General features: G+C 37.8%; 2 protein-coding genes across 4 annotated transcripts in view; both read left to right on the top strand.

Annotated features, from left to right (window-relative positions):
- The first annotated feature begins 2670 nt into the window (after window positions 1-2670).
- Window positions 2671-25823, top strand: LOC104095388 (serine/threonine-protein kinase TOUSLED-like). Of its 2 annotated transcripts, none has more exons than XM_070187935.1 (16): window positions 2671-3746; window positions 7179-7268; window positions 7467-7664; window positions 10615-10665; window positions 10864-10971; window positions 11284-11328; window positions 13741-13853; window positions 21797-21863; window positions 22470-22536; window positions 23098-23195; window positions 23292-23471; window positions 23624-23834; window positions 23949-24213; window positions 24354-24408; window positions 24632-24793; window positions 25435-25823. In XM_070187935.1, exons 1-16 carry the CDS (start codon window positions 3516-3518, stop codon window positions 25528-25530), a joined length of 2037 nt encoding a protein of 678 aa, XP_070044036.1. In that variant the 5' UTR covers window positions 2671-3515; the 3' UTR covers window positions 25531-25823. The 2 variants fall into 2 exon arrangements, with proteins under 2 accessions (XP_070044036.1, XP_070044035.1); XM_070187934.1 differs by having other exon boundaries at window positions 2675-3746; window positions 10609-10665.
- The window catches only part of LOC138900687 (uncharacterized mitochondrial protein AtMg00810-like), a 65686-nt gene continuing 58083 nt past the window's right edge, over window positions 18221-25823 (top strand). The window contains exon 1 of one of the 2 annotated variants that reach the window (XM_070187937.1): window positions 18221-19571. In XM_070187937.1, the coding sequence (XP_070044038.1) occupies window positions 18468-19565 (1098 nt within the window). In that variant the 5' untranslated portion in view covers window positions 18221-18467 and the 3' untranslated portion in view covers window positions 19566-19571. The remainder of the gene's footprint in view (window positions 19572-25823) is intronic. The other variant, XM_070187936.1, reaches the window with a different exon arrangement.

Genomic DNA, 25823 nt, shown 5'->3' with positions numbered 1-25823 from the left:
ATGATAACATAAGTTTATTTTTGAATTAATCCATATTTTAATCGGAGAATTGAGAGGTTTTATCAAAAACCTTTCTAAAGTGAATAATTTAGTTTTGAACATCGATTCAGAGTCGAAATTGAATGAAATTAATATGGTTGGACTCGTAATTGAATGAGTTGCCAGATTTTGTGAGTTTTGTAAGATTTTGAGGTGCGGGCCAGGATTTAACTTTTTGGTTGACTTTGAATTTTGATTTAAAGATTCAACCTTTATCGATTGGGTTTATTCCTTTGGCATTATTTGATTTTCTTGAGTTGCTTTTGACTAGTTTCGAGCCGTTCATAGGTATGCGTGTGATGGTATTTCTAGAGTATTGTTTGGCTTGCTCGGTATTGGATTTGGCTTGTTTGTGGTAAATATTTTATCTAAACTTGGTTGAGGCACTAATTTCGTGAATGATTTGTGATAGCTACGCGCTATGGGTGCGCATATGTGTGGAGTTTGAGCCCATGTGCGAGCACCGAGGTATTTATTCTTGCTCGGGGTGGTGCTTAGGCTATGATATGCCTAGAGTTGACTGTTAAGCTTAAAGCTATAATGTTTTTCATATTTGTACCATTGTTGTGAACTATTTGAGTCACACTTGAGGTTACGAAGAGGCTGATTCCCTGAATAAATTTGGTAATTACTATTTCTGTGATAAATTGCCGATTTAAGCTATGATAACACACATTGCATATGCCTACACTTTAGCATGTTATTATACAGTCCAGGAGCATGAAATATGATATTATCCATCATTTACATGTATTATTGTATACTTACTTCTGTGTGATATGATTTGGACTGGGTGCTTGTGATCACGTCGGGCAGATTGTGTTGTTATGCTTGTGGCCATGCTAGGCGGATTATGATATTGTGCATGTGACCACGCCGGACACATTGTGTTGTTATTCATGTGACCATGTCGGGCGGATCATGATATTGTGCATGTGACTACGCCAGGCGGATTGGTATTATTAACACGTGAGTTGTCCGTGCATCACATGAGTTATCCGTACGGATCCAAATATTGATATTATTATCGCGTGAGTTGTCCGTTCGGATCCAGATATTGATATTATAGCACGTGAGTTGTGCGTGCAACACTTGAGTTGTCTGTGCGGTTGATATTATTAGCACATGAGTTGTCCGTGCAGCACGTGAGTTGTCCGTGCAGCGTGTGGATACAGATCCATCCCCTAGGGTCACCCTCTCATGTTTCTCTCTTGACGGTGTACACACGAATTGTGAGAAACTGATGGGTTTCTGGTTGATGTGAGCTCTAGGAGAGTTGGTTACTATATTTGGATCGGGTTACGCGCCACAACAAACTAATATTTGGTTATGGCATTTCATTTTTACTTGTAATTTCCTTGACTGTTTACCCGATTTACTTGCATATCTTCCTTATATGCTCGGTTGTTGACTGAGCATAATACTTTAAAACAAAGAATTATGAGTATCAAAGTGGTTTTACCTAAGATTTCTTAATTTGATCATATATCTGTTTTATACTTGTTGAAATTATGAACTGCACAGGTGTTAGTAAGTATCATCTATAATTCTTGCTTCTTTTATCTCGCCAAGGTTAGTTAGGATACTTATTGAGTACATGAGGTTGGTTGTACTCATACTACGCTTCTACACCTTGCGTGAAAATCTTGGAGTTGATGTTGTTGTGTACGACGGGAGCTGGCATTGAGGATGTACCTGCGTTCCAGTTATGGCTATCACTTGTCCTTGGTAGCTTTAGATTAAGATTCTATTCATTTACATTTCAAATAGATGTTGTAATTATTTTAATTCAGTTTTGTAAAAATCTAAGTCTTAGTGGCTCATGACTTGTATTACTAGTCCTTGATAAGTTGTATAAAAATTCAGCTATTTTATTTTTGACTCTTATCATTATCACTATATTGTGTTTTATTGTTATTTGGCTTATCTAGCGGGTTGGATTAGGTGCTATCACGACGGGTTAAATTTTGGGTCGTGACATGTGGCTTTTAATAGTTGTTATCTTGTTCCTTTGAAGGCTTTCTCTCGATAAAATGGATAATATGATCAAGTCGCCGATTCAAAATGTTGGGACTCCAAGAGTGCAGGTTATTCATGAAGCTGGTTAACTCTAGCAATACTTGGGAAATTTTGAGAGTTGGAGGCGCGACTTGAGATCTACGAGGGAGTTCATTCAAACATCTTATTGTCATCACCGAATTCTTCAAGAAGTTTGAGCTGTCCAAGATGAAATATTACGGCGAAATCTATTATAATTGAATAAATGTGCCCAGTCTTTAGAATTTTAGAGAACTATTAACGCACCACGTAATATAATATGGACTAATTTGAGTGAAAGCTAAAACAAAGGGACGATTCAAACCCTTTATGGACCAAAATGATACTAGTTTTTGGATTAAAAAAAACAGTTTTAGAAACAAAAAAAAGGTATTTCCCCTCCAGGTTCAAGAATAACGATGATTTTGAGTTATGGCCAAAATTTAGGGACTATTTTGGTCTTTTTTCTCTTTATTATGAGAAACAAACATCTTTGCTTCACTATCTTTATTTTCTTTTCCACTTTGTATTTCAAACAAGAGAGGAATATTTATGTTTCTTTCCCTTCCTCTCTGTCCTCTCCAAAACAAAGTTAAAATATCACTCGATTCTCATTGCGTGACTATCAATGTATCATAGCTTTTAGAAATTAGAAGTTTTAGAGATGTATTAGGTCAGACTACGTGCCACTTCAGAATTTGCAGTGGAGCAACTCCTTTGGCAAACGAGGGAGGAATAAGGAGAGTACCCATTACTTAAGAATTCCTATTTTGTGGAAATGGGAAGAATTAGGGACTATTTTGGTCTTTTTCTCTTTATTATGGGAAGCAAACATCTTCAGTGGCACGTAGTACTACTCCTTATTCCTTCCCTCTACAACTCCTTGTTCCTTCCTTAAGGAGTTGTAGAGTTGAGCAACTCTTTTGGCAAACATCTTCAGAATTTCCCTTCCTCTCTCCCCTCTCACAAACGAAGTTAAGATTTCACTTGTAAACACTTTGGCTTTCCCTCAAAATCTTCCCCCTTTCCCCGTAAGCCCCAATTCTATTAAGTAGCTTTTTGGATATAACAGCACATAGGAAACAAAATTGACCTCCTCAAAAAGAACGACTCTTCTGATTTCAAAAATCTCCCCTCACCACCCACTCTACAACTCCTTATTCCTTCCCTCCCTTTAATTCTTCCCATTTCCACAAAATAAGAATTTAACCCTAAATCTCCACAGTACCCATTCACTTGCTTTCTTGTTGTCAAAAGGGTTGAGTTCATTTGAGGGACACTGCCGTTTTTTGGTTTTACAACTCTTTTTGACTAAAAGGGGTCTCCCAAAATCGCTTCGAATCTTAAAAAAAGATACCCAAGTTCTCTCTTTTATGTTTTTGGTCTTGAAAGGCATTATATTTTGTTCTTTAAGGTATGATATGGTCGCATTTTGAAAAATGTCAGATGATATGGTCATTCATTTTGCATCCAATTCTTCAAACCAATCAGACCAGTCTCTGCCCACAAAGATTGCAAAACTTGAGGCAAGAATGGTGGGCAAAGCCTCAACTACTACATCTACATCCCAGGCTACTTCCTGGTCTGCCCCAGCCAACTTTGGGCTTGGGCCTGGGCCTGCTGACAATGTTGCTGAGCCTGCTGTCTCTAGTGATTCTGATGATGATGATGTAAGTATTTGTGAAATTCAGCTTTTTCTTTCTTTTAATTAGCGTAGCTATGGAAAAATGCAATTCTTATTGTTGTTTAAGTTTGTGCACGGACAGTGTAAAAAATGTGTGATGTCACTTAAAAGGTAATTGTAGGTAACTTTATTCATGTAACCTGCTATAACATGTTAAATTAGTCTGATAGTGCTAAAATTTATTTCATTGTCAGTGTATATAACTTAAATCCTTACAAAATGGGGTTTGCTAAATACAGCAAAATCTTGTAAATCACATCATTATCTGTAATGCTGGTGCATTGAAAACCTTAGAATTAACTTATTTGGACTTCTCTACATATGTGTCAACTTAATTACTTTCTCTACTAGTTTATTGGTCCGCGTTCCATGTAGACACGTACCTCTGCAAACATTTTTACTTGTGCAACACTAAAGTAGTAGAGAATAATTGTAGAGAACTAGAGATCTATTAGCTTTTGCAGAATGAGTATGAGTAGAAGTAATTTGACTTCTTGAACGAGTGCAATAGTACTACTGCTCTATATGGTTGGTGCATCTTGGACTTTTATGAATAACTTGCTATTTATAACTTGTATGTTCTTGTATATTCGGATAGTAGGTTGAAATTTTGAATGACTAATTTGGGAAGTCAGGAAAAGAGAATTGACAACTTTGTTTGGAATAGTTCTCCACCAGCGATAGACGCGCCTCGGTGAGAACCTGTCTAGCTTCAGCATTGCCCCAAGTGCGAGATAGAATTGACAACTTTGTTAGCTAGTTGTCAAATTGGAAATGGTGACTGTGGGTGTACTATAAATGCTAGTTATGACTAGGTGTATCACTTATCTTACCCAGCCTACACTGAGAAGATAATAGAACGTCAATGCTCCTATAATTTTGGCATTGCATTGTCAAGGTATTTCACATTTTCTTTCAGGGGTGTGTTGGTCTCCTTACAAATCTTATATATATATATATATATGGATCCAAATCTGCCGAATCACTCATGTTATGATCTTCTACATCATGGGTCTTTCCGTTCCTTCATCTATGTTCTTCATGTAGAATTCAGACTGAATGATTATGAAGTTACGTTGAAACTTCCACATATTATGGGTAACGTAGGAGACATCTCTATTTTTTCCCCGAGGAATCTTTACAGTTCCCACCGCTTAACTTTCAACTCCGTTTTTGGTTCTGATGAATCTACATAGATCATGATCACCAGAAATACTAGTTATCTCCACTTCTTGGAGTTTTGAGTTTTCATATCATGGTTGGAGACACACTTGAAAGCTCATGGCACGTGGGGTTGGATTTGCTGTGTATGTTGCTTAAGTTCAGGTGCAATGATTTTATAAAGCAGTATCAGGTTCAAGGATATTATTCATAAATGCGTTATCAATAAAAAAAATTGTGTTAAAAGATTCTAGAATAGCGCTTCTCAATTGCAGGAAGAGGTAAACTGTGTACAATTCTAGGGAAAACTAACTGATAGAAAAGAAAAAGAATGCTTGTTATGAGGATGACAGTAAAAGGTGGGGCAGGAAGCATGATACCAGAAATGATGCATGATCATAATAAAGTGAACCATGGCTAGTGCATGAGACATTTTTCTTCAAGGCTTGCTGGCAATTTTTCGTGGATGTCTAGATGCCTTTATCCCTGTGTTAGGTTATATGACCCCTCAATGTAGAGAGAAATTGCTAATTATTATACCAAAAAATGGAAGCTAAATGTGCAATTCTTAATGATCCATACATGGAAGATTACATTTGGTTTTTAGCCGTTCAAAAAGAATGCAATTGTTTTGAATCTCCGGCCTAGAGAAGGTAGGCAAGGTGGATTTGGGGGCAGCAATCTGCATTGACCACTTTGCTTTTCTTCTGTTGCAAATAAAACCCAATCACATGCTTGGTGACTGCCTTTGGAATAGTTGAAATGGGATAAAAGAATATCCTTCTGGACGGGGTGGTGTCACCATACACTCATCCTTCAGCTTCTATAACTTATATCAGCAGTATTAGGCTGTCATTGCCTTTAATTCTTTCATTCATACTATTAAGTATTGAAGCTGCTTAAGTAAGAGGTTCACCGAGAAAATAAAAAAAATAAAAAAAAAGCCAGAATGAATAATTTTGTTGCTGGTTATTTCCAATTCCCAATAGGAAATTAGAATGACTGTTGCGCATGAAATTAACAGTACTACACCTTCTTTAAACCTTTTGAAGCACGAGGCTAGATCAATAGCATCATTAGGTCGCATAGAGCCCTGCTTTAGTGGCACAACAAGCCTAGTAGGAGGATAGTCCATATGAGTTATGTGATATGTATGATAGAAATAAAGTGACTATAATACTCTACAAACAGTGAAAGGTTAGCAGAAGATGTTGTACTGTTAATTTCATGTGAAATAGAATTCTCTTTGTACTTTAGAATTAGAATTACTGTTGCGTGTGAAATTAATAGCACTACATATTCTGCTAACTTTTCCCACTTGTGGGATTTCACTGGGTTTGTTGTTGTTGTTGTTGTATTCTGCTAACTTTCACTTTTTTGTAGAGTATCCTTTTTACTTTATGTCTGTGTCAGAGCTATATGCATATCACATAATTGGTATGGACTATCATACTCTGCTTATTGTGCCTCTAAATAAGGGCTCTATATGACCTAGTGTTGATACTAATCTAACCTCGTTTTTCACATGGTTCTTTCTATGCATTTGAAATATGTGGCCGCATACCTATATTTCCCAATGTAATTGTGTACTAAGTACCATTCTCTTTGTATTTTGTCTATCAGTTACGTATGCACGCCTTGTTTCCATCTCCTCTCTTTTTGTACAAGCTAAATTTCTGCAGGAAAATTCTACAACTCATTCTAGAGAAGTTTAATAGTTTCTGGCATTCAATTGCCAGTAATTATGTTCAAGAAAAAACTTATCCAGTCGTATTAATGGGAACTGTCTTCCGTAAAAAGCTTTCATACCTTGTAGGTTTCAAACTTCAACCAGTTCACATCTACTAAAGTTTCTTCCTTCCAAATTCCGATCCAATAGTTCTGAACAGAAAGTCTTTTTGAGTCATCAGAACCTAGTAGTTTGTGACCTCAGCATCTCGAAAGAAACACAACTCTGAATTGATTATAAGGTGCATTGGATGATTTTCCCCCCTATGCTTTTTAATGAGAAATCTGGATCCGAATATCTTCAATCTTGGAATAAATCTAATATCTACTTTAATAAGCCAGGTTTTGCTCTGGTATAATAACAAATATTCCTGGCTATGATCAAGAAGAATTAATTACTCTGTATGAACTGCACAAACTACTGATTGCAAATTTGCTAGTTTCCAGTGCTGCAAATCGTTCTCCATCTTCTGCTCTTAAAGCAAGATTTTCTTTCTCGTTGCTGACATTTCTCCTTCCCCTCAACCAGAATGGAAGGGAATTTCTCATACAAGCAAACACTCAGAAGCGGCGCAAACTCGAGGATGACAACAGCTCAACTTCATTTGAACATGTGGAGGTATATCTTATATTTATATGCTATGTTTTATATATAACATCTTGCTCTTCTTGGCAGTTTCTTTAGGTGTAAAGCATTCTAATAACTGAGATACTCTCTTTTACAACTGTTGATTTGTTAGCCATGTTATCTTAGGGTGTTTTTCTTACCCTTCTGGAAGAATGTATATGATAATGCTGAAGGAAATACTTTTTGTAGACAGCAGCTGATACTGTGAAAAAGATAGTAGACAATACAGACACAAGCAACGTGGGTTCAGATGTGAGTAGACGGAAACAAAGCCGTGTCAAGGGACAAACTAATTCTGGTAGAGGACGTGGTTCCCGAATTAGTGATCAGACCAAGCCACAAGCAGTTTCTGTGTCAAATGGTCAGCTCGAGAACTCTTACCAGAAGGTGAGTTTTTCCTGGCATGATTTTAGGTTTGTTTTAGGATAATATGAGTATTAGTAGTGATTGAGCTTGAAAAGATAAGTGTAAAAGATACTGGCAAATGTTTGTCCAATACCATTGACAGTGCATATGGATAGTACTAGAGAAGATCCTGCTTTATCAATGTCAATTCTGAAATATTTAAGCTTAATATTAATACATATTAGTGTTACGGCTGATATTTTCTGCTGTTCATTTCTTTGTTGTACCTTTACAATGGTTGAAATCTGGACTTATGCTGCTAGTTCTACATTCTATATGCTGAAACAAATTTAGTTTTCATTGTTGTAATGTGTTTCCTTTTTTCTTATGTCATCCTTTATACCTTAGCTACTCTTGTTTCAGCAGATTACTGGGACAATTTGATAATAGCTATTCAATGTTTAATGGATTATCACTTAAGATGACTACAATTGAACAAATTTGTAACTGGATGAGATATTTTTGGGTGGTATCATCAATTTACTCTTGTGATTTAGTAAGTTTAAAGATGAGTCGGTTTATCCTGCTTATTAGTCAGCATTTCTCCGTCATAGTATTACTGGCTAAAATCATGATTTTAAACATTGAGTAGACCAGGTTCGCATCGGCCTAACGAGCACATTGCCCATCCTTCTTCTTTTTTTTTCTTGTGGGGAGACGAGTTGGGAAACCTATTGTACTGGATTAAGCATAAATATCCTTTTACCCCTTTCCCTTACCACCGATCATTCCCCAACATGAGCACTAACTCTTCACCATGCCTGCTCACGTATCGCTGCTCGCACCCCTACACCGCCCTGCCATCACGCCTAATTTTTGTACTATTCTTTTTTAGCTTTAATTATACAAAATTTGGTATGATAATTAAATGAGTGTAATTTCTTCTTTTTGCTCTTATGGTCTCTTAGATGTGCTTATCATAATCGGGAAATGTTGTATTTCATCTTTATACCGTCCATGACTCAAAAAGCCCAGCCCCCCTATTGGCAATGATGACTAAAGCAGCAGAACTTCTTCAATCATGGAGAAGAGGGTTCTGAAAAATGAGGGGACTACTCTTTGACATGGTTATGGATATGCAAAGTCTATCTGATTGGTGAGTTCGATGAATTGGCAAAAACAATCTAGGACAGTGCTTTAGAGATGGAGAATATGGTAATATTTGTGGAAGAACACTCCTTGCTCGTAAGAGATAGAAACACTAATATGGTGTAAGGAGAGGTGTCTAGTGGGCAGATTGAGTCAAATTTGGTTGCTTGATCAGGGTAGAACCAGTGTAAGTATGCACGGGTCTAACAGCCCCTTGTAGAGGTTGGAGCTACCTTCTTATTCGAGAAAGGATAGGCAGGTCAGTATTGCTTATGGAAAACTTCAAGTCAGACCCAATCCACCCAATGTTTGCTTGGCCACTATGGGGTTGGGTCAACAATGGGTTTAGGTGGGTGATAAACTAACCTGCCCAAAAGACCTTCTCAACTAGCCTCAATATATCAATATGAACAACAACAACAACAAAAAACCCGAGTCCCACTATTGGGGTAAATATATCAATATGAACAAATTAATTAAAAAAGAGATTTATATCTATTGCACTTTTTGCAATCATATCTGCGAAAGGGTTGACACTCTGCCAGTATTACAGCCCAAAAAAAGAAAAATTAGAAACATTAGACATGGGCTATTTTGGGCAGGTTAGAAAGTGATCTGTGAACAGAATATGACTAGGGACTAGGGTCACTATGGGTTGGGCTAAAGGTGACCCAAAGTGAAAAGCATCACTCACCAAACTCATAAGTGCTTGGGCAGGTTGCTGGTTACTAATTTCTGTGTTGATCTTGTCACTTCTATGTTATACGAGATGTGAGACTTTGTATGACATAATAGTTAAAGGTTTTGGCCTTTGGGGAAATACCAGGTCAGAACATTTGGTAGAAAATGAGGAGAAACAAGAGAGATACTGCAATTGAAAGAGGAAATAAATAAGAAAGAAGGAAGGAGAACAAGCTAGCACCAGAACTTTAGAGATCGGAAATACACACCAACTATGAGTTAAAGGTTTTGGCCTTTGGGGAAATACCGGGTCAGAACATTTGGTAGAAAATGAGGAGAAACAAGAGAGATACTTCAATTGAAAGAGGAAATAAATAAGAAAGAAGGAAGGAGAACAAGCTAGCACCAGAACTTTAGAGATCGGAAATACACACCAACTATGAGAACAGAAAGAAGAAAGAAACCACTAAGATTGTTCATAAGGTCAGTAGGTCTCTGATTTTGTCCATAAGATACCAGCTAATACATTATAGCTTTATATTTTTACCTATTCTTTTTTTTTCTTGTCATTTTTGGCATTTATCGAGCATTAAATTCTGGTTGGATTGACTAGCTAAGATCTTCTGAAAAAGATATTCTGCATGATTAGTTATCCTTGTATACCTTTTCCTGCTGTGTAGTTATATAGGACACTAGCAATGACTTGTGAGTTTCTGGACAGTGTTTTGTCATTTAGATTCCTTTGACCCAGGATTGTGCTTCTTCAACTTGTAGCTATCTTAATCACAGTGAAGCAATTGAGCTTGCTTATGTAGGTTTCCCTAGTTGTCATGTGTTGCTTAATTGTTAAGAATGCTTCGTTGCCGTGGAGGGTCACTCCAGGTATATTTGTTTTGCTTTTTATTCTTCTCTGTTGAGCACTTAATACGTAATATAAATCCTCTGCAACCCCAACCCCTAATGATATTTAATTGTAAACATCAGTTTGTTTTGGAAAGTATCAAATGCAAATAGATTGTAACTTTACTCTATGTGAAGTTGATTACAAAAGGTAACAGATACCAATTTTGAAACTTTACAATGGAAAGGATGATAGATTGCAGAGTAGGCAGTTGTTCATCAGTGGATTAACACATTATCGTTTTGCTTGGTGTAGTTGCAGGATGGTTTGCCAAAAGAGCAAATTGGGCACGATCGACAGACTGTATTCGAAGTATGGGTTTAGTTACAGTTTTCAGATTTCTTCCGTTCCTTTTTACTGTCAAAAAGTGCATTCTGACCTGCAATTTCTATGCAATGAAATTTATCCCAAAAAAAGTGTTGCAGCTCATCAATTTTATGCAGTCACTGTTTGCTACTATTTTATAGCCTCTAATTTATTAAAATGATGTGGAATGCCCTTGGAACTTAGGAGGAGATCACTTCTTTACGGGCAAAAGTTGTGGCTTTGGAGGAAGAGCTTAAGAAATCCCGTCAAGAGGCATCAGATTATCAACATCAGTGTCAACAGCTGGAAAAGGTACAACTTCTTTCCTAGACATAGCGGTTGTTTGGTTACTCGCATTACTGGAAGTGATCTCGACATTAATAGATCCAGGGTATTATTAGAAACAAATGTTTTAAATTTTATGTACAAACTTTTAAATGGTTAACCAACACTTTGATAACAAATGCAAGTACTTCAGAAATTATTATTTGTTGAATTAGCATCCCTAATATTATAATCTGTATATAACTTGTCCGTATGCAGACGACCCATTAGTTGCTTTCACTTTCAATAATAATTTCAGTTGCAACTGATTATTCGTCATTGCATGATTCGATTATACAGGAATTGAAGGATCTTAAAGATTATGAGCAGCAGATAAAGCCAAAGGTGTGCTTCATCAGTTGCTTTACTTCTTTTGGTTGGTTAAGTTCTGTTTCTGCCCTAGAAACAATAAGTATTGTTTGTGCAAGGAATTATTTAGTTTGTGCGGTTGCCTCTCTAAACCTCAAGACCAAAGAAATATATGTGACACTATTATTAGCTGTATCAGTGTGCTTGTCGCCAAATCAAATTTTTGTTGACTCTGATTGGCACTATCTTTCCTTAAAGTTGTATTCCTTTGGAGATGTCATATTAGTCTGAATATGCTATTAAAGAATGTATCTGTTCATATGATTTTCCTTTGGAGGAAACATACAGAGATCGTAAGAGGTGTGTATTCAGCTTGACCATTTCAGTAGAACATATAATTATTCAAATTAAAAACCAGAGTTTTCTACCTTGTGTAGAATAGAGGAATATCAAATAGCCTGTACTACTGAAGTTCTTTACATATGTATGGTATATATTATATGCAATTTGTGCACGGCCATTTCCATTCAGCTTGTCTATCAAAATATTGTTATGGAATCTGGCTTTATTGAATCTAAAATGCTTCCTTTTGCTATGGTCCATCCGTGGACATATTTATCATCTCATGCAAGTTGTTCACGAACATCACTATTTAGCTTTCCTCTCAAATATTGCTGTCAAATCCTGATTTGATAAACTTTAAAATGTTCCTCTTATCTGTGTTCCATTTGTGTCTGCAATGATCTCATGTCAACAAAAAGGTTAAAATACCTATCTGAAAGGCGTTGTGGTGGTTTATGTACATCACCAGATAGGGCAGAATTTAGTTGCAATATATCATTCAAGGTAGGAGAGGGGAGGAGAGTTAGTTTTTGGAGACATAGGTGGTGTGGAGATAATATGTTGAAAGATGATTTACCGAACATGTACAAAGTATCATTCCAAAAGGAGTTGACAGTCCAACAAATTCGGAGGAAGGGTGGAGAGATTTTTTGGGATTTGAGATTCGGGAAGAGTTTCCATGATTAGGAGGTGATTGAGGTCCAAAGATTGATAGACTTGCTCCATAAACAATGTACATCACCAGATAGGGCAGAATTTAGTTGCAATATATCATTCAAGGTAGGAGAGGGGAGGAGAGTTAGTTTTTGGAGACATAGGTGGTGTGGAGATAATATGTTGAAAGATGATTTACCGAACATGTACAAAGTATCATTCCAAAAGGAGTTGACAGTCCAACAAATTCGGAGGAAGGGTGGAGAGATTTTTTGGGATTTGAGATTCGGGAAGAGTTTCCATGATTAGGAGGTGATTGAGGTCCAAAGATTGATAGACTTGCTCCATAAACAATGTACATCACCAGATAGTCGTGATGCATGGAGGTGGGGAATACAGAGTATTACTATTAAGTCTTTCTATGAAAAGCTTTTAATTAGGGAGGAGAATGTTTTTCCATATAGCTCAATTTGGATCCCAAAGGTGCCGAGGAAAGTATGCTTCACTTGGTTAGCAGCTAGAAGGGTGATCTTGATGGCCGAGAACCTTAGGAAGCGGAAGGTCATTTGTGTCAATTGGTGCTTCTTGTGCAAGGTGGCGGGTGAAGATGTGGATCATCTCCTTGTACATTGTCGTGTTGGCTCAAGGTTATGGGGGGGAATACTTAGTTGGTTTGGTATTTCATGGGTGATGCCAAGTACTCTTAAAGAATTAAGGATCAATTGGAATTGTGGGACTAGGAGGAAAAAGCACATGGCATGGACTGCTGTTCCACTAGCACTCATGTGGTTTATAATAGAAATGGACCCTGGGCCTAACTCAACCTCAAAAGTCAGCTCAAAGGGTGAGAATTGCCAAGCCATATAAAGAGTCCAAGGAACTCATCCATCTCCGATGTGAGATTCCATCACCCCGCCGCACGCCCAGACTGGCCAATTGGAGCGTGAACAATCTATCTTGAGGGCCCAACAACGGGGGCCTGGCTCTAATACCTTGATAAGAATGGACCTTAGGCCTAAATCAATCCCAAAAGCTAGCTCAAAGGGTGAGGATTGCCCAAGCCATATAAAGAGTCCAAGAACCCATCCATCTCTGATGTGGGATTCCATCAGTTTATTTGGAGGGAAAGAAACATATGAGCTTTTGAAGGGGTAGAGATGAGTTTTGTTCAGTTGAGGAGTAGCCTCCTATCCCTTATTTTCTTTTGGTGCACCCATGAAGTTCCTTGTTGTATAGGATATTGGGTGTCCTTCGTAGAGAACCATATTTTTTTGTAGGTTTTTTTACTTTTTGGTATACTTCTCGTATACGGGCACTTTTTGTTTGGCCCTATCATTAATGAAAATTTTATTTACTTGATCAAAAAAAAATCTGAAGAAATATGGTTGATGTATTCCTGTTTATTTGTATTTCCTCATGGCAGTGGTTCATACATATATTTTTATTCTGCAGAGAACGAAAATAATATCTGAATTATTAATATCTGTTTCAAAAGCTGAGAGGCAAGAGGCACGTATGAAAGTGCGACAGGAATCTTTGAGACTGGGTAACGTGGGAGTAATCAGGTACCTCATCCTTATCACGTGTTACTTAGAGCAAGCAATTTGCTGCTTGGTCTAGTGTATATAATAAGTTCAACAGATGACTTCAACTAAGCTGTCCATAGGAAGCTGCCAGCAATTATATTGCCTCATCAAACCTACTTAAAGAAAGTTTGTGTACCCATCAACAGAAAATCTATTTATAGAGTGCCCAGTGTTATATAAGCTTCACATTTTGATCTAGTGGTAGAATTTTGCTAAAGTATCAAAATGTTCACTCATCTCCAACGATGCTGTCCTTTGTTTATCTGTTGTGTCCATTTTATATTTGATATGAGGGCAAATGCTTCATAATATTTCGATGCTTTGGAAGCGAAGGATACTTAATCTAATATGCAAAATAGAGCCTGTATTTCTGCTTCTTATCTGGAAATGTACTCTGTGTTGTCTCTAGGGGTTTTGAATTGTTTAGCACTATGGTATCTATTGAAGGTCACATGCTTCAACAAATTCCCAACTGTTGTTCTGACCATGCTTTTAGAGATTTCCATGATTTCTTTCAGAAGCTTGCATAGCAAGTTATTGCTCAAAAAGCACATTCACTTTTGGAAAATAGTGATGAATGTTGAAGGTGCTTTACAATGGACTTGGTCATGGTTTAACCATAGGATGCCAGCGGAAGATTGTAGGTGAAACTTGAGCTTTTGTCTTATGTAAGATGCTAGTCAAGTTAATTCTGAAAAAGAAATGGAACCAAAACGAAATATCTTGAAAGAAAGAATGGCTTTACGGTTTATGTGGATTGATATCCGCAGTTCACTGGACATGTATACCAGATGACTATGTGCTATCATTATCAATCCAAGGAGTAAGAAATAGATTCTCTAGACTATGCACTATGTGTACTGCGCTACCTCTATTTTGCTTACCTTGCCAGGGCAAACTTAGAACCAAAATATTCAAGTATCTTGTTAGTTTATGGTAAGGGAATTTGGAGTCTTGATCCTTGCACTTAACAATTTACTAGGGGTACCATTTAGGCCCAGAAAGGGCTGGTGATTTCTTCATAGACGTTTGTAAGTGGCTTTGAAGCAGTTGTAGTAGTATGGCGAACCAAGATATTCAATGACATATTTAAGAATGAAAAGATGCCAAATTAGTAAGAAAGTATATCTGAAATGAGAACCTGTTTGATTTTATGCTTAATAGATCTGCAATAGTGGTTATATTTTTTATAAGAAGATGGATGATATTCTATAGGAAGAGACAGAAAGATCTGATATGATATTCATTGGCCTAAATAAAGCAGATGATAGAGCACTAAGAAAAATCTTTTAGTTGTTTGAAAAAGATTCATATCAAACATACAAGTTCCATAAAGGATATTTGTGAAGGAGCATTCACACAAGTGTGAGAAGTGAGAGAAGGTACAGAAGGGTTCCTATAATTGTGTTAACACGGAGGATCTCTCTTGAGTCGGTACTTGTTTACCTTAGTTATAGATGAGCTAACAGTCATTTACATATAGTCAACCCCAATTAGTTTGGGATTGAGGTTCTTGTTACAATCGTATAATGATGGAATCTGTAAGTTTACAGATATGTATAGTGTAGTCTTGTCCCATATTGGAAGAGGAGTAATATCTCCTTGTAGTGTATAGCTATAAATAGGGATCTCTTGTATTGTATTTATCATCTAATATCAGTAACATATTTTCTCCCGTACCTTCTCACATGATATCAGAGCATTAGTGAGAAAAGATCGATGTGCGTCATTCCAGCGTTAACCGGGAAGAAAGAACTTAGTCATCGTGCAATTTTTCCGGTGACCTAAGGCTTATCTAAGTGAAAGTCACTTTCTGTCGGTGTTGTGCTAAAACCAACACCACCACGAGGTAGATCACCCTCCGACGACCAACCCCTGAAATTTTATCCGGCAGAAAAGCCACCACGCTCCTCCACGCGCCGGCAACAACTTTTCCGGCGAAGGTTCCGGCCATTTTTTCGTGAAGCTTCTTCAGGACAGTGTGCTCTCCTCAAAATTCCGAGCCTACCCATCTAATTCAAATCAAATTCCGACCACTTTTATATTTTTCTGGCGTGAACAGTGACCTTTCCGGCCATTTTTTGAAACCATTTCTTCAGGACAGCTTGCTCGCAAAGGAATTCCGAGTCTATCCATCCTGGTTACGACAAATTCCGACAACTTTGGAATTTTTCGGCGAGCTACGGTATTTCCGGCGCAGAACAGTGTTCTGTTTTCCTGCTGTAAATAGTGTTTTTCAAGCTATTTCTTCAGTTTTCTCACAGGAATTACTTATTTCCACTATTTCAAGTTAACCCTATTACTGCAAATTGTAGCGACATGGGAACCGATGCTTTGAATAGTCAGATGGTTTCTTTAGCAGATTATATTGAGTTCCTTCAGTATAAAGCATGTAAGCAGACATTTTCTGAGATAACTTCTGTTGTTCAAACAGGTAATATCGTGACTTGTTTCTCCCAATCTTCATCCTCTGAGTCTTGGGTCATTGATTCAGGTGCATCAGATCATATTTCTGGTAACAAACCTCTTTTCACTACTATTTCGTATTCTCAATCTCTTCCAAAAGTCACAATGGCCAATGGGTCTCAAACCATGGCAACTGCAATAGGTCAAGCAAGCCCACTTCCTTCCTTACCTTTAGATTCAGTACTTTATGTTCCCAATAGTCCTTTTAATCTCATAGCTGTTAGTCGTTTAGCCAAATCACTTAAATGCGCTGTTTTATTTCTTGATGACCATGTTTTTATACAGGAACGTAGTACGGGGCGGATCATTGGTACCGAGCGTGAATCAAACAGACTTTATTACCCTATCCTTGCTAAATCACATGGACTCACATCTTGTCTTCCTTATACAACTTGTCCTGTTACTGATTCACCAGATTTATTACATAAACGGTTGGGACATCCCAGTTTGTCAAAACTTCAGAGAATGGTATATGGTTTATCTCACTTGTCAGCTCTAGAGTGTGAGTCACGTCAGCTCGGTAAGCATACCCGCTCCCATTTCCCTCGGCGTCTTGATAATCGAGCAGTCACCTTTTACTTTAGTCCATTCAGATGTTTGGAGTTCTAGTCGGGTCAATTCCACCTTGGGATTCCGCTGCTTTGTCAGTTTCATTGATGATTATTCTAGGTGCACTTGGATATTTTTGATAAAAAAATCGATCTGAGCTGTTTTCTATTTTCCAGACCTTCCACGCTGAAATTCAAAATCAATTTTGGGTTTCTATTTGCACATTTCGTAGTGATAATGTCCGAGAGTATTTGTCTTCCCCATTTCAACAGTTTATGAAATCTCATGGGATTATTCATCAAACATCTTGTCCGTACACATCTCAACAAAATGGGGTAGCTGAAAGAAAGAATAGACATCTTTTTGAAACTGCCCGTACCCTACTCATATAATCTCATGCTCCGCTGCGTTTTTTGGGGGATGCAGTTCTTACATCTTGCTATCTTATTAATCGTATGCCATCTTCAGCTATCCAGAACCAAGTTCCATTCTCTGTCATGTTTCCCCACTTACCTTTGTTCTCTCTTCTACCCCGTATCTTTGAAAGCACTTGTTTTGTCCATAACCTTACTCCAGGAACAGATAAGTTAGCTCCTCGTGCTCTTAAGTGCGTATTTCTGGGTTTCTCGAGAACACAAAAGGGTATCGATGCTACTCTCCTGACCTCCAGCGGTACCTTATGTCCGCTGATGTTACCTTCTTTGAAACCCAATCATACTTCACAGGTTTAGGTCATCACTTAGATATTTCTGAGGTACTACCAGTTTCATCTTTTGGAGATTCAGTCACTCCAGCTCCACCACTTATAGCTTCAGTTCCACCACCTACAGGTCCGGTTGTAGCTCCACCACCTATAGCTCCAGTTCCTCCGCATAATCTAGTTCAACCTTCTGCAGCTCCACCACTCTTGACTTATCATCATCGTCCACATCCAGCATCAGGCCCAGGTGGTTTATGCCCCGCATCAGATTCTGCACCTACTGCGGACTTGTCTCCTCTTAGTCAACCAATTGCACTCCGCAAAGGTGTACGATCCACACTTAATCCTAATCCCCACTATGTCGGTTTAAGTTATCATCGTCGTCGTCACCTCATTATGCTTTTATATCTTCTTTGTCCACTGTTTCTATCCCTAAGTCTACAGGTAAGGCACTATCTCATCCAGGATGGCGACATGCTATGATTGACGAGATGTCTGCTTTACATACGAGTGGCACTTGGGAGCTTGTTCCTCTTCCTGCAGGTAAGTCTACTGTTGGTTGTCGTTGGGTTTATGCAGTCAAAGTCGGCCCGGATGGCCAGGTTGATCGGTTTAAGGCTCGTCTTGTTGCAAAAGGATATACTCAGAGATTTTTGGGCTTGATTATAGTGATACTTTCTCTCCCGTGGCTAAAGTAGCATCTGTTCGTCTCTTTTTGTCCATGGCTGTTGTACGTCATTGGCCTCTTTATCAGTTAGACATTAAGAATGCTTTTCTCCACGGTGATCTTGAGGAAGAAGTTTATATGGAGTAACCACCTGGTTTTGTTGGTCAGGGGGAGTTTAATGGTTGTGTGTGCAGATTGAGCAGGTCACTATATGTGTTTGAAACAGTCCCCTCGAGCTTGGTTTGGTAAGTTCAGCACAATTATTCAGGAGTTCGGCATGACTCGTAGTGAGGCTGATCACTCTGTGTTTTATCGACATTCTGCTCCTAATCTGTATATTTATCTAGTGGTTTATGTTGATGATATTGTTATTACTGGTAATGATCAGGATGGTATTACTAATCTGAAGCAACATCTCTTTCAGCACTTCCAGACTAAGGATCTGGGCAGATTGAAGTATTTTCTAGGTATTGAGGTCGCTCAGTCTAGCTCAGGTATTGTTATTTCACAGCGGAAGTATGCCTTAGACATTCTTGAGAAGACTGGAATGATGGGTTGCAGACCTATTGACTCTCCTATGGATCCGAATGCTAAGCTTTTGCCTGGACAGGGGGAGCCTCTTAGAGACCCTACGAGATGTAGGAGGTTGATTGGCAAATTGAATTACCTCACAGTGACTAGACCTGACATTTCTTTTCCGGTGAGTGTTGTAAGTCAGTTTATGGATTCTCTCTGTGATAGTCACTGGGATGCAGTTGTTCGCATTCTTCGGTATATAAAGTCAGCTCCAGGCAAAGGATTACTATTCGAGGATCGAGGCCACGAGCAGATTGTTGGGTACACAGATGCTGATTGGACAGGATCACCTTTTGATAGACGTTCTACATCTGGATATTGTGTTCTAGTGGGAGGTAATTTGGTCTCGTGGAAGAGCAAGAAACAGAATGTAGTTGCTCGATCTAGCGCCGAAGCCGAATATCGGGCCATGGCTATGGCGACGTGTGAGTTAGTTTGGGTCAAGCAGTTGCTCAAGGAGTTAAAGTTCGGAGAAATCAGCAAGATGGAACTAGTGTGTGATAACCAAGCTGCTCTTCATATTGCGTCAAATCCGGTGTTCCATGAGAGGACTAAACACATTGAGATCGACTGTCACTTTGTCAGAGAAAAAATACTTTCAGGAGATATTGTTACAAAGTTTGTAAAGTCGAATGATCAACTAGCAGATATTTTCACTAAGTCTCTTATTGGTTCTCGTATTAGTTACATGTGTAACAAGCTCGGTACATATGATGTGTATGCACCGGCTTGAGGGGGAGTGTTAGTTTACAGATATGTATAGTGTAGTCTTGTCCCACATTGGAAGAGGAGTAATATCTCCTTGTAGTGTATAGCTATAAATAGGGACCTCTTGTATTGTATTTATCATCTAATATCAATAACATATTTTCTCCCGTGCCTTCTCACAGATTCCATGGTGCATATTATTTTCGTATGGCATTAGGTTAAATGACTAAACCAGTAAGAGAGTGAATCAAAGTTTGAAACTATGGATAGGCACTCTAGGTAATGAGGTTTTAGGATAAGTAGAAGAAAGACATAATATATGCACTGAGTTTAGCTACCACAAAAAAATAAAAAATAAAGGTGAAGTGGGATTTGACGGGATTGTGATGTCTAAACACAAATATGGAGATACCTAAACTTAGTCCTGCAGGAGAAGGCATAATAGATGCAAATGTAATAGATAGAACCACTCTTCTCAAAAAATGTAATAGATAGAACCACAGTAGGATGACTTCTTAGAAAGAAAAAAAGAATTAAAATTGCATGTCTGGAATAGAGGTATGCTACAGGAGTGATATTCAAAAAGGAAGATACATAACAAAAAGAAAGGTAATTTCTGTATAAAGGTTGAGAGACCAACAATGTTATAGGGGAGTAAATGTTGGGCATCTAAGGTCTAACATATCCCTAGATGAAATTGTAAAAATGTGAATTTTAAGATGGATGTACAAGATTGGACAAAATTAGAGTGATCACATCCACTTTGCAAGTAGCACATATAGAAGATTAAACAAAACAGAGTTTCATCTGGCCATATCTTCATGTAAACTTGCATATCACCGGTCCATAGGTGCAACACTATAATGATTGAAGGTAACATAATAAAACAATGAGATAACCTAAAATGACATGGAAAGAAGTTGACTTAGAACACCAATCTTTCAGATGCGGACACATATAAAACATAGAATACAATGGAAGCAGAAAATCCGTATGATTAATAACAACTAATTTGGAGTAAGGTTTAATTGTTATTATTATCTTACTTTAGGTGTGTTGTTTACGAGTAATTTTTTATTTTAGTTAGAGGCTTGTTGTTGTTGTTTTGTAGGAATAAGTTTGAGAGTTAGAGAAACTCTAGCTTGAGAGAACTCTTAATATGTTTTTTTTTTTTGATGGGTAAATAATATATTATATAATTATTTGCACTAAGCCAGTGCAACAGGCATAATTACAGGTTGTGCAAATCAGCAATTGCGTCTAAAATATCATCTACATCAGGTGCAAAAGCACCAAAAAGTGATCAACAAAATGCAATTAAGCTTAAGGCACTGTAAATTTCTTCTTTTGCCTTCAAAAATTCTCCTGTTTCTTTCAAGCCAGACAGACCACCAGATAACTTGAAGAACAGTGTTCCAGGTCTTTTGAGCTTCCTTGCATAGACCCTCCCTGGTCCAGCACTTCAGCATTTCTGAAATGGAGTTAGGCATGGTCCAAGACATACCAAATATTGAAAAGAACATGTTCCATAACTGGTTTGTAACCTTGCAATGCAAAAAAAGATGGGTAACATCTTCAGATTGTTCTTCACATAAAGGGCATCTGCTGCACAGCTTGAAACCCCTCTTCTGGAGATTGTTTTCTGTGAGGCATGCCTCCTTAGCCACAATCCAAGAGAAGCAAGAAACCTTTAAAGGTGCCATGTTGTACCATATTTTTTTCCAAGGCCATAACTCACTGTTGCTACAACCCAATATATTGTAACAGCCTTTAACTGAAAAAATGCCCTTGGAGTGACCCTTCCAACTGATAGAGTCCATTTTTGTAGTGGTCCAAAACAGTGTTGCTTAGCATTTGTAGCAAGAGGCCTACCCTCTCCATATCCCAATCATTAATATTCCTTCTAAGTCTCAAATTTCAGCCTTGCGATGTACAGAAATCTGCAATTGCCCCATAGAACTCTTAATATGTCTTAAAGGACAAATATTCTAGTGTTGAAAACGAATGGTCTGAATAGAGCAAAGTAGACATAGAGGATTCATATTATCCAATCCCAACTATGGATTGAGGTGTAGTTAATTGATTGATTGTAGTTGTGATTTTGTAGATGATACCTATGAAACAGGTTTACCATTAGAACTCCATAATATCAGTATCCTGTATGCCAAACTCCTCTTAGTATCATTTTAATTTAACCTCTTCATTTTTGTGACTGCTGATTGTTTTCTGTTCTTTATGTTCTTTGGTTAATTGCAGAGCTGGAACCATTATTTCTGAGGCCTGGGAAGATGGGCAAGCACTAAAGGACCTCAATGCTCAGCTTGTACGTTCCTTAGTTTGGTGTTCTCGCAAGAGAGTGCTTGTTTTTCATTTTAGGGATATATTAAGGTGTCTATACTGACGATTAACATAGTTACTGCACTTCTGTTTAGCTTATACAGTACAATAGAGCTTCAACTTATGTCTTAACAACCATGCCCACAAAAGAAGGGGAGACTTAAATTAGGAAAAATTAGTATACTGAAATCTAAGAGTTCAAGTAAAAAATTTAAATAACAGTTTAAAATTTGATGAAGGGCTATAATTAGTTGAAAACACACACCACTAATAAGAAGGACGAACTGGTACTAGTTTATTCTGCCTGGATCCTAGAACGCACAAGAGTTGTCCATCAGGGAAGGAGGTCAGTAAAATTGATGGATAAAAAGGAAAGCAGGCCAAGTAACTTTGGACATTTTCCAGTTTAGTTCTATTTCGAAGAAACTTTTGTTAGATTTCTTGCAAGCTGAACTCACCGATAAGCACAATATACACTTGTCCTATGTGCTATTTAGTTTCTGCTGTTTAATATTAGTTACACTTCTAATCATTGCTTATCATATGCCTAGATTCAATAGGTGTTATTGTTAATGGATTTTTTTTTCTTCAGAGAAACTTATTAGAAACTAAAGAAGCTATTGAACGGCAGCGTAAATTGCTCAAGAAACGACAACCAGGTAAAGTTTTCCCTTTGAATCATATGTACTTTCTCATTTTTCCTTCTCTTGCTAGAAATGGTGTTATTTTGGTGCATGAATGTGATTTCCTCCTGAAAATGTCCCTAACCTGTATGCTTTTTAGTAATGGTACTAGACCTCTAAAACTTCTTTTACTATATTTTTCTGGACTTGAATCTGCTTTGTGTTAAATGGTTGCATGGCATTCCAAAGGTCAAGACATGTTGGGGTGATTTTCAGTTTCATTCCTGTCTTGTCAGCTGGCATTAAAATAAAGCTGGAGCTTTAAGCACAAAATATTTTATTTCATGTCAGTGTGGAATCAGCAACATTTGCTGGAGGTCCTGTCTTATTATAATTTATAGTTGCCTATCTCTTATCAGCTTGGAAGTAATCTTTGGTTAAAATGACTTCCACGTTGGGCTTCTTGTTCATGACACTTTTGTCAAAATTTCAGCAGGAATATCTGTTCATTTGATTTTTCAATTTCCTGGACTGTCTAAACTATGTTTCTTGAGGTGTAAAAGGTTACTAGCAATAATGCTTACCCTACCATTGCAGATAAAAGTGATGGAGGAGATGTGGAGGGAGGTTTGCAGGAAGAAGATTCTCTCATTCAGGATGAGATCTACAAGTCTCGTTTAGCCAGCATCAAACGTGTAACTGTTCTCTCCTTTCTTTTCTTTTTTTTTTGAATATTTATCCACATGTCAGTTCTTTGTCCATGCTTCACACCACATTTTCTTTTTAATTAGGAGGAAGATGTGATAATGCGTGAGAGGGACCGATATGAACTAGAGAAAGGAAGGCTAATTCGTGAAATGAAACGCATACGTGATGAAGATGGTTCTCGTTTTAACAATTTTCAGATTTTGAACCACCGATATGCCCTCTTAAACCTTCTTGGAAAAGGAGGATTTAGTGAGGTGTATAAGGTAGGAATTTCAAAGTGACTGCTAGTCTTATTTCCAGTCAAAGGAACCAATAGAATGATCATTTACCAAATGGCAATGTAGACCTCTTTTATGTGTTAAAATGTTGAGACAAAATATCCTTCCATTCACTTCAAATTACAAAATTCTGGCAGGCTTTCGACTTGGTAGACCATAGATATGTTGCATGTAAGCTACATGGACTAAATGCTCAGTGGAGCGAAGAGAAGAAGCAAAGTTATATACGGCATGCAATCAGGGAGTACAACATCCATAAGACTTTGGTGCACCATCACATTGTGCGGCTTTGGGACATTTTTGAGATAGACCAAAACACATTTTGCACTATCTTGGAGTACTGTAGTGGTTTGTTACTCTCTTTACTGCATAATCAATATGGTACAGTTGCTATTGTTCTCAGTGCAATGAGGTATTTTAGGATTCCCCTCTCATATTGGTCATAAATATTCTTGTCTCTAGGAAAGGACCTTGATGCAGTTCTCAAAGCAACACCTGTGTTGCCAGAAAGAGAAGCAAGGATCATCATTGTGCAGATTTTTCAAGGCCTTGTCTACTTGAATAAAAAGTCACAGAAGATCATCCATTATGATTTGAAGCCAGGGAATGTTCTGTTTGATGAGTTTGGCATTGCTAAGTTCACTGATTTTGGCCTTAGCAAGATAGTGGAGGATGATGTTGGATCCCAGGGCATGGAGCTAACATCCCAGGGAGCTGGAACGTACTGGTGAGTTTTAAATTTTTGAATGTCACAGTTAGCATTGTGTATTTACCGAGGTGCGTTAGTTCTGAACTTACTTTTGCTGTCATCTCTTGCCTCCGTAAAATATTAGTAAGGTCCACTATTTCTGTCAATTGTTTTTCCAGGTACCTTCCTCCTGAATGCTTTGAGCTAAGCAAGACGCCTCTTATATCCTCAAAGGTGAGAGTTCCTGCTTTGCTTTCACTTGCTGATAAAGTTAAATAGGTATTCACTGAAAGCCAGGAAAAAGGTTCCCAACATTTTCTTAGTTCTTACTTCTAAAGATCTTGGACTTAATGCAGCGTTTGCATCTTGATTGACGCATTTTATCCTAAAAGTCCAAGTGAACTGTTATTAGTTTATAAACTAAACTTGTACAGTTATTTTGTATTTATGCAACTAGGTTGATGTCTGGTCGGCTGGTATTTTGTTGTACCAAATGCTGTTTGGTAAACGGCCCTTTGGGCACGACCAGTCACAAGAGAGAATACTGAGGGAGGACACCATTATTAAAGCAAGAAAGGTTGAATTCCCTACAAGACCAGCTGTCTCTAATGAGGCAAAGGTGAGTTTTTCCCTATCCTTATCTGACAAAGATCTGATTAACTGTCCCTATTTTTTTCCTTCTTTTTGTGAGCATTATCTAGAGAAACTGGTGGCCCTCAAACTCAGGCAAGTGTTGTTGTTACCAATGTGTATTAGATATTTGTGTACCCGATTTTGATAAAATGAATCAACCGACCAATGGTTTGCCTTCTCTTCTAGGGTTATTTGATGCCCCGAGTGTGGTTAAAGTTTCAACACAGCTATATTATATTTTTAGCGATACAGAATAGGTATGGTTTCAATTCGAGCACATCTGCTGATGCTCAAATTGACTCCACGCTCTATCTCAATCCACATGGACTACTTTATATTGCCAGCATGAGAGTTGTCCAAACATACAAAGACCAAAGACTTCTAGTACATATCAAGATTTGAGATCAGGATTCGGAACCTATGTCTAGTATCCCATATGATTACTCTAGGCCATAACACTTGGCATACTAGCTGGTCGATGAACAAAATTCAATTAAGCAATGTACAAGATAAGTTACATTCCAACAGAAAACAGTATTTACTAGGACAAAAGGGAATTATGTTTTATTTCTTCCTGCCACTTATTCTTGGATAGTTGATTCTCTCTTTTCTATGGATTTTGAGCAGGAGTTCATTCGTCGTTGTTTAACATATAATCAAGCAGAGAGGCCAGATGTTTTAAGTATTGCTCAAGACCCTTACTTGACATACACAAAGAAATGATAGGAAGATGTTAATCACAACTACTTGGGCAGAGGGTCGTGCCTCTCGTCTATGAAAAACGCTGATCTTCTAATGTTGGGACGAGGAGTGGTGCTCTGGGAATTTTGTATAGTTGTAAAGCCATGTAATTTTTTGTCCCTCTACCTTCGACTAGAGGGCCTTTGCTTGAGCCCCCAAAAACATTTAATAGTGCATTTTATGATTTTATATTCGTCTAGACAGTATTGAAGTTTGTGGGAAAAAATATAAATTTTTTATTTTAAAAAAAAGGAAGATGACTCCGTACTTAGTAA

This window comes from Nicotiana tomentosiformis, chromosome 11 (assembly GCF_000390325.3).
Source record: "Nicotiana tomentosiformis chromosome 11, ASM39032v3, whole genome shotgun sequence".
In the NCBI taxonomy this organism is placed as follows: Eukaryota; Viridiplantae; Streptophyta; class Magnoliopsida; order Solanales; family Solanaceae; genus Nicotiana; species Nicotiana tomentosiformis.
This window is presented reverse-complemented; position numbering and strand designations above follow the sequence as displayed.